The 19,084-nt window shown below is 32.0% G+C and overlaps 1 protein-coding gene across 5 annotated transcripts in view; it reads right to left on the bottom strand.

The window, feature by feature from the left end:
- LOC124360192 (EH domain-containing protein 3) overlaps positions 1-19,084 on the bottom strand; it is a 51,875-nt gene that overhangs the window by 9,833 nt on the left and 22,958 nt on the right. Inside the window, exons 3-6 of one of the 5 annotated variants that reach the window (XM_046813585.1) lie at positions 18,360-18,524; positions 11,269-11,422; positions 7,453-7,506; positions 6,391-6,441 (exon numbers count right to left, since the gene is read on the bottom strand). In XM_046813585.1, the coding sequence (XP_046669541.1) occupies positions 6,391-6,441; positions 7,453-7,506; positions 11,269-11,422; positions 18,360-18,524 (424 nt within the window). Of the gene's footprint in view, positions 1-658; positions 1,457-6,390; positions 6,442-7,452; positions 7,507-11,268; positions 11,423-18,359; positions 18,525-19,084 lie in introns of those variants that run through there. The other 4 variants (XM_046813586.1, XM_046813587.1, XM_046813583.1 and 1 more) reach the window with 4 other exon arrangements.

The raw sequence follows: 19,084 nt of genomic DNA, 5'->3' as shown, positions 1-19,084 counted from the left end.
TTAAATTATCAAAGCTTATATTGCAATGGAATGACAATGAAACTCAGATGACTATATACTGCCACTGGCACTTTTCATGTACTTAACTGGTTACATATTGCTGCCTGATGTTTTTCGATGATACATTGATGTCTAGCAAAAAGTTAAGGCGAATTTCATGCCTACAAAGAGGAATATGATTAAAAGATTTTATTGGAAACCAACCAAATGATGATTCCTCTCAATTATCTTATCAATTAATAATCTTTTCATTATTGCAATGTTTTGGGTAAATTTTCCTAAGAGTACAATAGCCTTTAAAATGTCAGTTAGAACCGATATTTTCTATAGATTTATTGATCTTGTGCAAACCATTCTCATTTAAAAGCAAAAAATCAGAATTGAAAAACGTTTGCTTATATATATATATATATATATATATATATATATATATATATATATATATATATATATGTGTGTGTGTTCAAATACTGGTGCATCTTGTACAAATATGGTTCTTAAGTTCCACATTTCCCTCAACCCTTTGCTAAGAAAGCAAACCCCTTTGCAAAACCTATAATAAACACAGAACACAGACTTCCTGCAAAGTGTATACAAGCAATAAAATATATACAGCAACATCAACTATTAATCAACAAAAATACACATTGTTTTATTGTTTTAGTTAATTAAATTTATCTTTGAAACAAAATAATAATTACAAACAGAAATAATTTAATTGATAATTTCTCATTTTGTTGGCAACAACTTTTATACACTATAAGATTTTTTTATCACTCTTCTAATTCTAAGTGGGAATTTGTATTTGCACACAATTAATTACTAAAATAAAACATTTTGTCTCTTTCTCAAACTAAAAAGGTGTTAAACCATACAGAGAATGGTTAATCACGTAATAAAAAATAATTATCAAAATAAAATTACCAACTTTAAGAAAGTTTACAAACAAGTGGCGTAGTAGGATATATATTATTTTCCATTTCAGTACTAGTTTCACTTGACATATTACGAGTGCGTGGAGTATGATATATCTCATCTACAGGTACTGTGGATACAGTCGTGTCCGAACAGATAGATTGAGAGTCAGTTTGGGGTGTTGGCGGGGGGTCTGGAGGTAACTGAGAGAGATCCAGGGGCCATGGGGGAGCGGAGGGTCTCAGGCTTCTGTCGTATGCTTCCGCCTCCAATAACATTCTTTCAATGTTCATCTTGGCATAGCACTTGGAATCATTGCTCAGGTTACTCATACGGACGGCTACATCAGTCATGAACTGTCTTACGTCATCAGAAACATCATCACCACCACAACTTTGGAACTTTGCTTTCTTAATGCACACACTCATCTCACTACTGTTACACTCAAATTTTCTTTTCAAACACTTGTTGAACCTGTAAAATGGGTCTCTTTCCTCGGTTCGACCATCTTCCTCCATTATGTACCACTTGGAGGTGGAACCTAAAAGAACACACCCTTGTTGCACTTTGTTCATGAGTATGAAAAACAATAGGGAAATAATTCATGTCCATAGAACTACTGCAAATAATACTGCAATACCAGTACAATAGAACTACAATTATCAGTACTACAATCATCCAGATAGCCAATTAATTATCTGGATCACTTTGGAAGAGAATAATCTTGGTTGTTTAAACGGTACTATAACAATTTGTGTGAGTGTGAGTAGTAGTGTGTTCTAAAAGGAAACAAGTAGTTTTATCATTGGTAAGCCTAAATAAAATAAAAATAATTTATCATATGAGGACAAAGGCATAGTGGATAAATAATAAGCTAAAAAGTAAAACGTAAAACAATTTAAAAATTTGGACATAAAGAAAAAGCAAATGTACGTCTATATTTTTATTATTGTATAATGTACTTATAATATTATTAGGATTTTCATATATTTTAATACTCAGTAATGTAGTAGATATTATTTAACTATAAACAGTCAGTAATCCTGAATTTGTAATATAATATAATTAATCAATAATTTTTGATGTTATTAAAAGTGAGCACTCAGAAAACTTTAAATGTTAACTAAGAACTTGTTGGCCACCCTTTACTATCACGAGTTGGTCCACGGCAACGACCACTAATACGAGTCAAATTCACGCCAATTTGACTAATCAATAAACTCCCTGAGAATATTGAACTTCTAAATACAGTAGAACCCCTCATATCCGACCCTCACGGGACCGGGCCGTGGTCAGAATGGCCAAAAGGTCGGATAAGCCGAGGAATAATAAAACACGTTTTTCGGGTAAAAAAAGCCATATATTGCACTAAACTATTAGTACAGAACTGTACAAAATACCCACTCAATACACATAGTGCTGCTTAATTGTAATTACGAACTGTATCCAATGCAAAATTATTTAATACAAAATTATTTTTCAGTACATTTTAATAAAAAATAACAGTTTTTTTTATAAAATGGAAAAGTTTCATTTTTATATTACAGTAACAACGAAAAATATTATAAATACAGTACTGTACTGTTTAATCAAAAAGGCAAACAATTACATACAGTGTGTACAGTACAATTGAAGAAGTCCTTAATACTCTTTTGCTTCAATTTACCCAATCTTGATTTAGCTGAAAAATCACGCCATTTCTTTGCCCACAACACGTCCATAGGTGTAGCTCTCGGGTTCTGCTCCAAATATTTCAACACTACGTCAAATGCGTCTTTAGCCTCTGAATGCGTCACTCCAGTATCACGATCAACTTCTTCTTCTTCAGCGTCGCTGTCTTCATTATTTGCGCTTTGAACTGCAGCAACTATTTCGTCATCATTGAGTTCTTCATTTGTAGACTCAGCCATGTCAGCTTCGGTCAGCCATTCCTCCACATCTGTCAGCTGCAGCTGGACACCGTGTTGCAGTTCCTCCAGGTCTTGAAGAGTTTCTGCGACGTCGTTTTCTTCAGCTTCAAGGTCAACTTCCATTGATGATGTGGGCTCATCATCGTCCTTATCAGCACTATCGCTTTGTTTTAATGATGGCCAAATTTTCTTCCACGATTTTTGAAGAGTTGTCTCTTTGATTTCATCCCATGCAGAAGCGGCGGTATAGATGGTGTGTTTTATGTTTAACATCTTCATGGCCTCCAATAGTGAGCAGCCTACTTCTGTTTTGTCCAAAAGAGACCCAACATATTTTTTCCGGTACCGTCTTTTTACCCACTCGATTACGCCTTGGTCCATTGGCTGGATTAATGGGGTGACATGTGGAGGTAAAAACATCGCTTTTATGTTGCCTTTCTTCAATTCATGCTCTGCGGGATGGCTTGGTGCATTATCCAGCAACAACACAGCTCGAAGTGGCAGGTTTTTTGATTTTAAGTGTTTTTTAACAGCGGGCACGAATTCAAGAAAAAAACCATTCTTTAAAAAGAGCACAATCCATCCAGGCAGAGGATTGATTATGGTAATACACGGTGAGTGTTGACATATTGAGATTTTTAAAAGCTCTCGGCTTCTTAGATTTGCCGATAACAAACAACGGCAGTTTGTGACTGCCACTGGCGTTGCTACACGTAGCAATTGTTAGTCTATCCTTAGCTAGTTTTGTACCCAAAACAGGCTCATTTTTAGAAGCAAGAGTAGATTTTGGCAACATTTTATAGTTCAGTCCGGTCTCGTCTACGTTATATACTTGTTCGGCTACAAGATTACTATCCGACACCAACTTTTGAAACTTTTCTACAAAATCTTTTGCAGCATCGTCATCAGCAGACAACTTTTCACCCGCAATAACAATATGTCTAATGCCGTGAAGAAGCTTCCAGCGGTGAAACCAACCTTCGCTTGCCTGGAAAGTCTCAACATCTCCTCCCAATTTTTCAAACAGCTTTACGGCTTTTTCTTTTACAAGAGGCCCCGACAAAGGAGTCCCTTTTCGCCGTTCTTGGCAAAACCAAACCCAAAGAGCTTCGTCAACGAGTTCTAACTTAGGTTTTTTTAACATTTTCCGATTTTTAAGAGCATCTTCCGTTTCAACGGTCATAGAATAGGTTTCGATGTCTTTACGGTTTTTTCTCCAGTCTTTAACTGTTGTCACGCCGACCCCTAGCTCTGCGGCTAATTTTACTAGTGACTCACCACGGTCCAATCGTTGGAGCACTTCAAGTTTTTGTTTAAGGGTAACGCACACACGCTTACGTTTTTGAGTAGCCATAGCTAACGTTCACTAATTGCACAACACAGTTTTTTACACATTCACAAACCAAAGATTGTACAACAATCACGAAAACAAAACAGTCAAGTAGAGCAACGTTTACGTCGACAATCAGAACGCAACTGGCCGTTTAACAGAGAAACAATGCACAGCGCTGATGAGTCATGTTTCACGTTGAGACTTGTCGACTATAGGCAGCCTTTGTTTGGTCGGGCACATGGTCGGATATCCCGAGGTCGGATATGAGGGGTTCTACTGTAGTCCTAACAGTTTCAAATTTAATTTAGATTATAACACACCCTCAGAAGGATTTTATTCTCTCTCTTTAATGGTTCTTGGCTGGCTGCCGAGATAAAATTACTTGAAACTTATAATCGATAATCAAAGTACAACCTCATATCTGAAAACCATTCTGTTGATGTTAAACTTGGTGTTATTTGTAGTAACGTTGACACCATGCTATACAAAGATATGATTTTTTACACAACAAAAAATATTAATATCAAATATCATAATTTTATGTAAAATTAACAGTCATTAAAAAAGGACTTTTTCAAAGAAAATTCTGACTATTCCCTTTGGATGTTTTAATATCCACATGAGGTCTGGTCTCAAGTGAATCAGATACTTTGATTTCTAATCTATGTGCTCTCATAAATTTAAAAGTTATAGTTTGTGATTCCACAACTTCAAGATGAAACCTATAAAACAGATTAATAAATTAAAATTTGGAATACATTTATAATTTTCCTAGATTTGACAAATAAAACTTTTCCTTCATTTGTTTTAAAATTTTTTAAAATATGCAGTCAGTCAAAATGTCTGTGATATTTATTAAAATTAAGATTATTTTAATTATTTCCATTTTATTTACAATGCATCTACAAAGAAGATTGACATAAAAGATTATTTTAATCCTACACATATTTTTCATGTCAACTTATATTTAATAATTTTCAACAAAAACTTTGACACAAGCTTGAAACTGATTTATCAGTGCTTGGAAACATTATATTTCATATGACGTTTTGCACACTTACCCAGTAAGGCTAGTCAATTTGATGGCGTAACTGTTGAATGAAACAAATAAGTAATTTTCCTCCCCGACTCTAATTTCCTTCTTGAATGCTGATCAGTCAATCAATGCAGTTCAGTGTAATGCTTTGACCTTTAATAATACGAGTTAGCCAATTCATCATCCAGTAAATAGCCGAGGGAACTGGAGATAATTGATTGAAATATAAGATGTCGAAGGTCAAGAGCATTCATCATAAGTGTGTCATCAAATTCCATTCTCCTCTTCTTTCTTAGGAAAAACATATCTTCAATATTTTATTGTTTGAAAACACAATCATTATTCATCCACTGTCTTAATAAAATGATCCCACTTTGTGTTTTTAAGGGGGTTTAATATCGTTTTTGTATGATTGTTCTTTCTCTTTTTAAGTAGTTCTCACAGTATTTTCTTATGAAGTAGGGCAAGTGTTGCATAAACACAACGTCCCACTGATTTACTTCACTGTGTATTTACTCAACAAATACCCTGACCACATTTGGTACGGCAGACACATACTGTAGCCACATGTGCTCAGCTCAGCCTCCAGCTCGATATCTGATATCAGATTTCACACATGTGGTATCACTCCTACTGTAGCATTTCAGCCTTATATCTGTGTTCGCTTAAACTGAAGAGAAGTACCAAATTCAAAATTGGACACAGCTATATATCACAGGAGAAAACATTTAAAATGGATAACAAACAGTTGATAGTGACTACCATCTTATCAAGTAGGCATACACCTGAATAATACCTGTATTTTAAAATATATGTTTATACCATTATGTGTTGCGAAAGAGACTTTATTGTTGTGTTCCACAAGAAAGGATTAAATGAGCAGTGAAGATTTGTCAATAAAATATATATTATTTAAGTAAAGAATTTATCTTAAAGCCAGTCTAGTTTCTAAACATTCTCTCGGTTAATCTAAACTAGTATACGAAGACCTCTCCCATGAGTTAATTCAGTTGATCTATCAATAAAGCCAAAGCGAGATCAAGGACAACAAGGAACATCTTGAAACAGAATCTGGTTTCCACTAATTGGCCATTGCGCTAACTGCAGATGCCAATTAATTGGTCTGGTGTCTGGACAAGCGAGGCGGTGCGGTGACTACACCTAGATGACAACACAGTACACTATGATGAACCTACCTTTGACCAAACCACCGTTCTCCAGGTTCGACAGTATCAACGACTCAGAACCTAAGCAATAACAACTCAGTGTCAATCAGTGTTACACTGTAAGGGACTGTACAATCAGAGCAGACCAACAGACACTGCTGAGTCCCCATTCCAACCACCAGACACTAACACCAATCCACTCTGTCAGTTATTCCGATATCGCTTATTACAGACGTTTACAATGCATGATGCTATCATGCTTCTAGCATGTGGGTTAGTACATACTATGAAGCTTATGTACAATAAGAAAATTACCTGAATCAAGTACCAACTGACAGTATGTACGATCTTGAGTGTTGGCCTTCTTTGATAATTTGCATCTTCAAATCTAGTATTACAAATTTTGGTTCCAGCTTTCATATTTTTATATTAATTTTAAAAAATATTCACTTTAAAAGAAATAAGCGGTGAACAAAACATTTTTAAAATCTGGATAGTTATGTTGTAACAAGTACCATATAAGTTTTTACAAATGGTCACCAGATGGCAAAAACAGAAAAATGTTGTATGAAGATATATTACAAACCTAGCAAAGCTAACAAGTCTGCATTTAAAATCTCAAAATAAGAGTGATGTTTGATATTAAATCCAGATGATATAAAATAACAAATTCTAAGTAAATTAATCAAATATTCACATTACGACGTTATGCATACAATTAAATTTAATTTCCAGCAACAATTATGATATTCAACAAACAAAATAATTAATTGCTTCATCATTTTATTTTTTTTAAATTTTTTTATTGAGATGAGATTAATATGGGACAAACTTATCACAAGCAATAAATTAGATTTGGATTTAGTTAGAACAAGATGAATCTGTTGTATGATGTTTAGATTTTAATAATTGCCCCTTTATCATAACTTACAAAACTGAGGTGTATTTCAACAGAATTTGAACGCAATTCAGAGGCTAGAGAACATTCATTAGTACAAACTGAATTGTCGAATATTGACAGTAAAAATAACTTTCTCATTTTTGCAGTTCAAGCTGTACAACAGTAAGCTATATAATGTTGCTGTGACATACCTTTATAAATCAAACCATCTTGAACCACTTTTTTGTGTTTCTTCAAAGTAGCACCTATGAAATAAGAAAAGTCAACCAAATGTTCATTTTCTACATACCATGTCAGGGCCACCAAGCAGAGCTCCACAAAGACAAAGGAAATCAGATGAGAAAGCGACCAGTAGTTTAAGTTAGCAGATCGTCAGCAGTTCTATACCACATTATTTCAACAAAAGGCAACAATAACCGCACTTCCAGGAAGTTACAACACAGATCACAACAACCCTCAATATGCACATAGCATAATCAACATTAACAACAATACATTTTTATTAGTGTTACAAAAAAAATCAGTTTTTAATAAACTCAGATAAAATTAATAAATTGTTATGCTATTTATTAGTTTATTAATTATTGAAGCATTTACCCAAAGCAGAACAAAAATGTATTCAACTATTTTATATATATCCAAAATTATTTATATAAACACTAAGTTCTAACAAAGCAATGGATCCTCCATTTTATCTGAACAAAAAATGTACACTTTCTAACATATTTTGCAAAACCTCAATGTAATAATTTACTGAAATCATTACTTAGATTATATTATTCAACTATGTGTAAAAAAGCATAAAATATTTCAAACAAATTAATTAGTTTGGTTATCAAACATAAGGCTAGACAATACAGCAAAACATTTGCTTTTGTTTCAAAACATTTGATAATGTATCTAAAAATTTTAGATTTAGGGTTAGGAGGAAACTGGTATTATCAAATAAGCTGTGTTGTACAGTATTGTTAGTATTTTATATTTATACTCATCTTTATGCCTACTGTACATGTAAATGATGGAATAGACAAGAATTTTCTAATAAGTTTTTTTTCTTTTCACATAACTTATATTTTCCTTGGAAAATAAATAATATATCTGATCTCAAAATGTTTGTATTTTCATCTTTAATGTTGACAATACAACATATAACATATAATCGTTAATAAAGAATTTTAAACAAAAATAGACTAATGTAAGTATGATTATATTTTCTGAATGAACTGATGTAATACTACGCTTGTCAGTGCTTTCTGAATGAACTGATACAATATTAAACTTGTCAGTGCTTTTAATGAAAGCATTATCAATCTTATTATTGTTCTTGGATCCCTGGTACCTTAAAGATCAATCAGTTTCATTAGAACCCGACTGAGCCAGACTTCCCAGATATTTCCGAACATCTCCAAGGTCTAGACGTGATTTCAAAAGTGAACCAGTGATAACACATCAGTAAGTGTTCTGATAAAGCCTGTCAGATGATGAGTCAGAGCAGAGATAAGTTCGGTATGCAATGTAGGGTGTGATTGGTTCTGTGACGACAGCAGCTTGCTCAACACTCTCCAAACACAGCCCAACGAAGGCCCTAGTTACATCTCTTATCTCAACATTCTATTACAACAAAGTGAAAGAATTTCTAAGTTGAAATTGAAATCTAGAAACTAGTTCTCACTTAAACTACCGATTTATTACTATTCTTTAGAGATGATACCAATATGCATAGTTAAACATCGGCTATTAAATAAAAAGTGTTTGAAATTAATTATAGAACCTATTTACATTATAAAGTCATTTAAGATTTTATTTCATGAATTTCTGTACTAATAAACTTGTTTATAGTTAAAATCTCTCTATTTTGATCTTTGCAAAAAATTATTATGTAACAAATGAAACGATGATATAAGCACCAAAAATTATTTTAAATGCAATATCAGAAATGTATCAAATGAATTTTATTAAGAGTTGTTTTGAACCTTTGATTCGATACATTTTATTGACATCTCAAATATTACAACAAAATTGTGAGACGCAAAACAAAGACTACAACCATTGTATTTTGCAAAAAAAAAAAAAAGGTACATCTGGGAGAAAATATTTGTTCTGAAGACAATGCTACGATATTGTTATGTTGTCACTAGGATGATGACCTATGACCGGTCAAAGGTGAGAAGGTGACCACAGCAAAGTTCAGTGGGTGAGCTTACTTTACAGTCTTGCTGTAATCTATAGTTTGATATTATTTGTTCACGCATCAAATAAAACCTAACCATGAGAAAAATCTACATCTTCATTGTATGAATGACCAATCAGTTTTGTCTTGTACAAGTAAACTAAGTTAAAGAAGTTTATATGCATGAGAGTTGTGGAATCAGTTAATTAATTGTGTACAGCTACAACAATTAATAAATAAATTAAATTTTTAACCACTCTAGTTATGAATTGACAATACATAAGAACACGAGTTTATATTTTATTCCATATTTAAAATCATTACTTGGCTAAATAGGAATAAACATGTTGGTATTCAAATGTTATACCACTTTATGAAACTTTCCAGGTAGACAAAGAAACTAATAAGCGTTCAACGGCTAATTATAGCAATAGTAGGCAGGAAACATCAAAGCCTTTGTTAGAGGCAACATTGCCCAATTTCCCAACAGAGCCACCATAAATAGAATCACTCTCTTTGCCGACTAATCACACTTTTTATAACGGCTTCATAGAATCGGCTATATATTGGCTATATATTGTGTACTCTGTGACTATGGATGAGATAAGCAGGTTTTTCTAGCACAGCTGAATGTTCACCTTAAGTAGGGCAGCAAAAAGCTTCTTACGATAAAAGCTGTTACCATTTCTACATCACCAATGATAACCTAAACTAATTATACTACACTATTACAGGAAGCATTAGCAACTTGTGACTAAATGGTTTATAGGAGCCCTAAGTATATTTTACAATGAGATTGGTTAAAATTGTGCTTCAAATAATTACAACAAGTTTTTAAATGCCTAATAAGTAAAGTAATAAACATTACAATACTCACCAAAGATTAGTTACATCAGTAAAATCGTTCAACCGATACAGATTATTGATTGCTGTGATGCCATTTATTTTGTCATTGTTTTAAGTAAAATATTCTTGTTAGTAATACACGGGAAGTTAGTAAATACGATCATACCAACTGAACATACCTCAATACATTTCAAACAAGTATGAGAAGCATGCAAGTTTGCTTAAAATTTACTAACTTTAAGTAAGTAATCTAGGGTAGACTTAACATCAAGTCACTAAGGAATAAAAACAAATGAAAACCAATTTACAAAAAATAAATTAGCTTATGGGTAAAAATAGAATTTCCAGCCTCAATACATAAATATTGATAAGTCTGGCCAACTGGAAGAAAAATTAATTATTTAAAATACTTTACATTTACTTTTATTAACAAACAAGTTCCTACACTATACTAAAACAGCATAGTCAAAGATGTATTGTAATAATTTAAAAGAAAGAGTACTAAAGTTTAACAGAGAACAAATTCTTACTATTTAAATTGGCAACTTGATGTATACAAAATGAAAAATGTTATAAAATAAAAATATTTATCTTGCATTTATTTTAAGTTTAGAAAAATTATAATATAAAAACAGGCCTGCCTTGTCTCCCCTATGAAATATTATAAGAAAATTTAGAAAAATTATTAGTACATATTAGAATACATCACCAAGGAAAATGTACATAATTAAAAATTATATAAATTAAAAAGATTAAGAAAAAATTAATTCAGACAAAGTATTTTAACTTTCAGTAAATCTATTAACAAGAATAAATAATTATATTTATAATTCATATAAATCAAATGATTCAGGATACAACTAATAGGAGTATTAATTGAAATCTGAACATGAAAAAACTTTTGTAAAATTTGTTAGTGAACACTATAGAAAATAGGAAGAAAAATCTAAGAAAATGTTCCAATAGTATGGAGCCGTGAAGCCTGGCCTACCTTTTATGAGAGGCTCTGCGACAGCATTTGTTTCTTCATGAGGAATCTGGGCCATGAGTCGAGCAATGTCTTCAGCCAACATTTTGTCCACCACTTCCAGCAGCCGAGGCTTGATCAGCTGGAACTTGGTAAAGTCCTGGTGCTGGAGTCCTTCCTGCAATACAATCAGAATATTCTTCCTCAAAATCATTCATTTTATTGATCTATTTAAAATTCGTAACATACATAAATTCCACATTCTTTCTATTCTAAATTTAATTATAAGAACCAAATATTCTGTTTATCTGTCAGATCATTTCAACTTTATCTCTGATATTATTCAATGGCCACAAAAAGGGGAGCCACATTACTATAAATTCCAATTCATCTTTTAACAAAATTTTTAATAGGCCCTTTACTGTTCTGGCTTTCGCCTTTGGAACGCTCTCCCCGATGATATCAGATGTATTGAGGACTGTGCTCCCTTCAGGGCCGAGGTTTGGGGTTGCTGCTGGGGGGCCTGTGGGGGTGAAAAGTGGTGCTGCTTGTTGTGGTCATGTGGTCACTCGGTGTATTGGAGTGATTAAATGTTTCTTTGCATTTTGCTCTTCGTATTGAATTTTCTTGTATTTATCATTATATTTATAAAGGTTTTCTTTTGTATTTTAAGTACTGAATTCATTTCAATACATAGGTATTTATTTTAAGTTCATTTAATTCTGTATAGGTTCAGCATTTATATTATTTTATATTTAAAGAATAGGTCAATAATTACCACAATTGTAACAAACTATTGTAAATTTACTGTATACAATATGAGGTTGAGTGGTAGAGAGAGCTTGATAGGCCTAACTCTGCCTCTTTAATAAAGGCACTCTTCATTTCATTTCATAAAAGGCATTTAACACACACATACCAGTATTTTAATTTAGAAAGGTTATCCTCACCTGGAATGGAAATAATTTTGAAGGATTTTCTTTTCCGGAATGTATATAATTTAGGACTATCTCCTTCCAGAATGTAACTAAAGCTGTAGTGACGGATAACTTACCACTAATTTTGACCTGATAATGAAGTTATACACTTTAATCAGCTCTGCTAATAAGAAGTTTTTAAAAATGTGGTGAAATGTAACTGAATTAATTTCAACAAAAACTTCATATTAGCAAATTGCAGTGTTCAAAGATGAAACAAACAATTAGAGAGCATAACATTCCCAATAGCAGTGCTGAAAATGCACTTAGCTGCTGAGTTCATCATCAACATAAAAGAGTTGTTCATTCCACTATTTTTTACTTTCATGAGAATTCAAGTGAAAAATTTGTTCTCAAAAGCTGGTTATATAACTCATGACTTTCCTTATTAATAAAAAAAGCATTGTGTAATTGGAAGTAATGTACTAAGTAATAAAATACTATTACATAATACTATCCAGCCCAGTTGAAAAGATTTGTGCCTAAAGTATTTGTAATGTTCAAACACCACGAAGCTGTATTGCCACCTATTCCAAATAGATTACTCTGAGGTAATATATTTTCAGCCCCCCCCCCCTAAACATTGCATACAAAACATATTGCGGTGGGAAATTTGTTTAAATTAATCTGTCCATCCATGCATTTTCAGATAAAAAGGCATTTGTCATATTCAATTAATTTTTAACTAAATTTAAATATGGGGTGCAACTAGTATCAGATAGATCTTTTGTATTTTTAGAATGTCAAGATTGCTTGTTTAAAATTTATTATCGTCAATGGATAATTTTAAGGGATAATAAAATTAAGGGCAATTAATTGCCATTGTTAAAGTAAAGTAAAGTAATATCTTATTTTACCAGGCGAAATTAGGTCTAAGAAGACCTCTCTAACACTTAGTTAATTAATTGTTTCTTAGTGTAGTTAATTGATGTGTTAAAATAAAATGAAAAAATGTTTCCAGGACTGGGATCCTTTTCCTCACGTGAAATAGCACAAGTTTGCATCCATAATTAATTAAGGTGAAAGTTTGCCTGACTAAACCATGTTTTCTGATAAAAGGAAAGTGATGTCTAATGACTTTGATAGAATTGTGAATGGGATGTACAGTCTGTGACTGGTGGTGGGAGGGGCAGCTGTCAAACGCTTCAGTTCAGTATGTAGTACGTAAAAGAAGGTAGTTTGTGTTATATTTAAACATTTTTCACTAAATTTTTATCCACAGATAATGTGCATTTTGCAGTTCATCAAAATTCTCCCAAAAATGTTTTAACTTAAAACTGTTAACAGAAAAGAAATTAATTAATGTTTTATAAGTTTTTAAATTTTAAACTGAAAGCACGTTAAAAGCCTTTCAGGAAAATCAATGTAAAAATGTGTTTATTGAACTATGAATAACACCACTCTAGGATAAGTACAACATACCAACTCTGAAATTGTTCTAACATTAAAACTGGCATAAAAAATAATATTTTATCCAGTAAATTAATAATACTTTAAAGGTAACGTTAATTCAATGTTTCTATGATAAAAATTTCAGAGATTATTTGAGTTATGAAAATGTTACACATACTTTGAAATAAAACAAAAATATTGATAAAAATTATGATTTCATTACAGCAAGTTTAACTCTGTGATATTTTAGTTCAATGATAGTGTTCTTGTTATATTAAATTTATCAGTTAACTTCATTTACTCATGCTATCAGTTATTTTGGTAGCACAAAAGTGAATAAACATTAATTAAAAAGTTTACAGTATAATTGGTATAGCAATGATAGCACGTGATGTATCATTAAAGTAATTTTGTCATTATGTCACCCCATGTTGTAATTGCAAATGTATAGTAGGCAGTTCAAGGCTGGTATACACTATCAGGTGTATCATCGCCAGTGTTCGCTAAAACTGATTACAAATCAATATTAATACTGGTTAGGAAAATGGCAAACATTATACCAGTAAATCCAAATCAATCAGTTTTTTATCTGTTAATGGAAATATAGCTTGTTATTGTACTTAACAACAATTATCAAATATACCGTTGAGATTTTGGAAGATTACTTGATTAATTCTTTGGAGACTAGTCTAAAATCCTTGTCAGGAAAAGTGCAAATGCATCCTTTTTTTGAGGTTTTAATTAAAACCTGAATGTAAACTGAGATTACCACTGATTTCATTAAAAAAAGATACTTTTAGTTTCAAATGGTTTGTAATAAACCTTACATTACCTAAGAATAGTAGCTGAAAATGTATCAAACAGTAAAATTATGAACAAGATTTCAATTCTGTTCTAAATCGTTGCAATGTTTTAATTAAAAATGTAAAATAATTTCATTGCATCATTTGTATTTTAAATCTGTATGTAATTTTGCATAAACACTTATTTTGTAACCGATTCATGTTTCACAAAAAGATTTTTGTACAAATCTGTTAATATATGAAGTACTTGCAGCATACTATGATTGTTCTGTTTAGTTATGTTAAAATTTGTTTAATTCAAAATTCATTACTCGATTTCTACATTAGGTACTGACTCAGTAGAGCTTTTTTAGTAAAAAAAAACCAGATTGCATAAAGCTCAAAATAAATGATGATGTTTGTATTAATGTTAAGTATTGTTTGTAAATATAATGATGAATACTATTTTTATTACTCAGATTAATTTGCCTATTCACATTCTATGTAATATTACTGGTACTATTAATAAGCAAGCCTTATTTGTACATAAGTCTGTAAGTGCTCAAGAAGTCTGCAATACATTTTGAGTCTGAAGAACACTCATTGGGGTGGCCTGGGTGACAAAATCCCATTGCAAGTACTTAAAGCTACAGCAGTTTATATTTCAACACCTCTGGCTGACATTTATTTGTCTTTCTTTCATATCTGGTCAGTTTCCCACCCAATTAAAATATGCAGATGTAAGACCAGTTTTTTTTTAAGGGTTAGGCAAAACCCTAATAATTACAGACCAGTGTCAGTTTTACTCAATATATCAAAGGCATTTTCAAAATAGCACATAAGCAATTATAATGTAGTTTTTACTAAATTGGTTCAGTAACCTGTTGATTAATTACTGTATTTTATCTTGTGTTTAAGATTGTTTACTGAATCTGGTTGTTATTATTTTATTTACTTTAAGTATTTTATTAATTGTTGAATTTCAAGTCACACAATTTTAAAAATTTATTTGAACTAATTACCATGCTCGTTTTAACAGAACTTATAACTACTCAACATGTGGCTAAATTTTAAAATATATTTATTGTTTTAAAAATATAGCAATAGTTTAATAGATATTATTAATATTTGGAATTGGCATTGCGCTACAACACTGACTTTGTCAATACATAAGGACAGTATTGTGATCTGTGAAGTATATTACAATAATTTTGTATATATTGAGGAGCAACCTGTTTACAAATTATTTATAGTTGTGTAATTTTGAATGTTAAAACATTATGAGCATTATCTACAAAAGACCACCAATATATTAATTTATTTTGAAATACAATTTCATTTATAACTCATAATTTTTGTATTTATGTATTTTTTACATTGTAAAACACTTTTTTAAATATTACAAAACAAACTTGTAAATACTCTAACCTGGTTATTGGCCGAGAGTGAGCAAAACCTATCACTTGTGTGGCTGGAAACATGTCTATCTGTCTGTCTGTTCGCAACATCTCGAAAACAAACTTACCTATGTACTTAAAATGAAGCTTCACTTTTACATTGGGAACAATGAGTTTGATGATGGTGCACATTACTTCATGAAATTTGGCTGAGTATTAGCTATTATTTTTACATTAACCTTATTGGTAACCATGATGGGAACAAGAAAATATCTAAATAAATAAATTTTTATACAAGCTGAGTATAATCATATATTTTAAAATGAGACACATGTTACTTATTCACATGTTTACTACACTCACTAACTCACAGGAACTTTTATTATTAAAACACTGCCATGAAACCTAACTCAATGGATGACAGTGTGAATGTATCATGAGGCAAGATATCTCAAGAAGATTATCTGTAAACTTTACATTTGTCATGAAACTTCATTTCTATTTAGACAGGAATGCTGGTGTATGTCTGACAGTGAAATGTACTTGTGTCATTGAACCACTCAGTAAGCTGACACAACTTTTTTTTGTCTGCTGAGGAGGTATAAAAATTTCTTTTCTGTACATCTGTCTGTCTATCTGTTCCGAGGATATCTCGAAAATGAAATGAGCTATAGGAATTTTCCATGCAACCACAACGAAGCATTTTATGTGACCCATGATCCATGGCGTTCTCCTACTTTGTTGTTAATAAAAACAACATAACTAATACACAAATATAATGACAAAAAATTATTTATGACTGGCTAATACAACAATATAAATGTCACTAGCTTCTATATAGCTTAAGGAACAACGTTACTGTTTTGTTCCAATGAGGTTATGTACTCATCAGGTTAAGTGAACAATACAATTTTAGGGTAAACCATGTATATGCAAAATCCCATTGTCCACATGTACAACTACAACAATGCCTGGAGCAAAAAGCGGAAACAATCGGTCTGTCAAGGCCGTGGTTGTGAGAGCTGAGCCAGGCGTGTCAGGTGACGTTACAATCATCACTCGGTCAACCGGATATCATATAACCTTCGATTTAAATATTCGCCTCTAACACTCAAATTCTCTACAACTGTTGCAGCCCCATCAAAGATTAATATGAACTTTTCAAAAGCAACAAATGACTAAAAACAAAATAAATGGTGCCAGAATTTGTCAAGCTGTCCCCTTTAGTTACTACACACTGTACATTGCCGTTTTGTTCTACTGTTTAAAATTAACTACATATTAAAAACATTATAACTCAACAATGAAATACATTTTCAATTAAATTCCTATTTATATCTGTTTTGGTAATTAACTTAAATTTTAAAATTTCCTGCATTGAAAAGTGAAAAATTTGAAGTTTTGCCCTGGCAATAGTTTTTATACACCTGGATGTGTGAACAACATAAATAAGTGAAAAAGAATTTTACAGTGTAAATTTAGTGATAAGGTGTGAAAAAGCATGCTGATTAATACAAAACCAGTTTATTTGCGTAATAAAAGATAAGAGTTTGTCAATGCTATATATCGGGAATAAGTTGAGATAACATTTAATAAAACACTAAGCCAATGCCATATGTCGTGAAAATACTAATACACATATTGAACTGTATCAAGAGGCTCTTACAAAAAACAAATTAAAATGTGTAACTAATATGGTGTCAAATAATGTGTGACTATAGCCCTTTCTTATACAATCTCTACTCTCTGTATATTTAAGCTAAAGCATGCACAATGTTTTATTACCACACTCACTAGTGCAATTCATACATAATTAATGAGTACTTGTGTCCTTAAATTACTTAGATAATCTTTTTGTTCTTAGAACTATTTTGAGGAGTTTAAATCACTCTGTCTTATGACTACTTTTGTCTTCTGTTTGTTCACTGGACATTGTATACTTGTTACTGGACATGGTAATAAATTATGGATAAGCAATTAACCGACATGCAAGGCTGTTTAATGGATGGACACATTAACTTCTCCTAATTACCAAAACCATAGAATATTCCTGCTTTGAAAAACTACCCACTACACTGCTCACCCAACTTTACACTACCTGGTGACCCAACAGTATTCACACCTTGTAGCTAATGCATACATTGATCCAATCTTACACTACCTGGTGAACCAACAGTATTTGCGTCTTGTAGCTAATGCATACATTGATCCAACCTTACACTACCTGGTGACCCAACAGTATTCACGCCTTGTAGCTAATGCATACATTGATCCAACCTTACACTACCTGATGACCCAACAGTATTTGCGCCTTGTAGCTAATGCATACATTGATCCAACCTTACACTACCTGGTGACCCAACAGTATTCACGCCTTGTAGGTAATGCATACATTGATCCAACCTTACACTAACTAGTGAACAAACATTATCTGCACCTTGTAGCTAAAACATATATTGACCCAACCTTACACTACCTGGTGAACCATGGAACTGTATCCAAACAGATATCCACACAATTTACAGTCGGTACACACCTTTATTTACACTACAGTTCTAGAGTCTAACCTGCATTCTCTTGAGTTCAGGAAAGTCTCCGGGGGAGATCTGATGTTCTCTCTGGATCTGCTCGTAGATGGCACCGAGGTTCTTGATAAGATCCTTCTTTTTGCCATCCTTACCGAACATTGAGGGCATCTCTTTGCGCAGGGAACTGATGATGTAGGCATGAACCTGCAGAAATTGGAACAAGTTAGAAACAAATCTACCAGCAATACAACCAATATGTGCAATAAAATATGGCATGGAATACAAGTTCTATCGAAATATTATTTAAAATGCTGACAAAATGTTACATACGAAATACATTTATAATAAATTGTATTTTCATGATTTCCAACAATACTCAAAATCCCCTTTCTACCATAAATTAATGAGCTATTCATCTATTACTGTATGTTATCTTTCATTCAACCTTATATTACCTTACTGTTACCTTGAGTTTAACTTGAAGCTACATACATAATAATATTTCCTCAATGTAAAAAGGCAAGTTACATTTATATGTAGTAAATTGAATTAAAGAGCCTTACACATATTATTTGTGGATAATCAGAGGTTTAATTTTTTTTATTTGAACAGAATATTATGTTGCTGTATCAAACATTCCTATTACTATTTGAAGTATGTTAATGAGTAAAATGCTTATAACTCATTAACATGCTTTAGTGTAAACTAAGTAGTATTAGTGTAACTCATAACCTTTACTACAACTTCATTAAAATGTTTTTACT

Source organism: Homalodisca vitripennis, chromosome 4, assembly GCF_021130785.1.
Source record: "Homalodisca vitripennis isolate AUS2020 chromosome 4, UT_GWSS_2.1, whole genome shotgun sequence".
Classification (NCBI taxonomy): Eukaryota; Metazoa; Arthropoda; class Insecta; order Hemiptera; family Cicadellidae; genus Homalodisca; species Homalodisca vitripennis.
The sequence above is the reverse complement of the archived record's forward strand: the minus strand, read 5'-3'. Positions and strand labels throughout refer to the sequence as shown.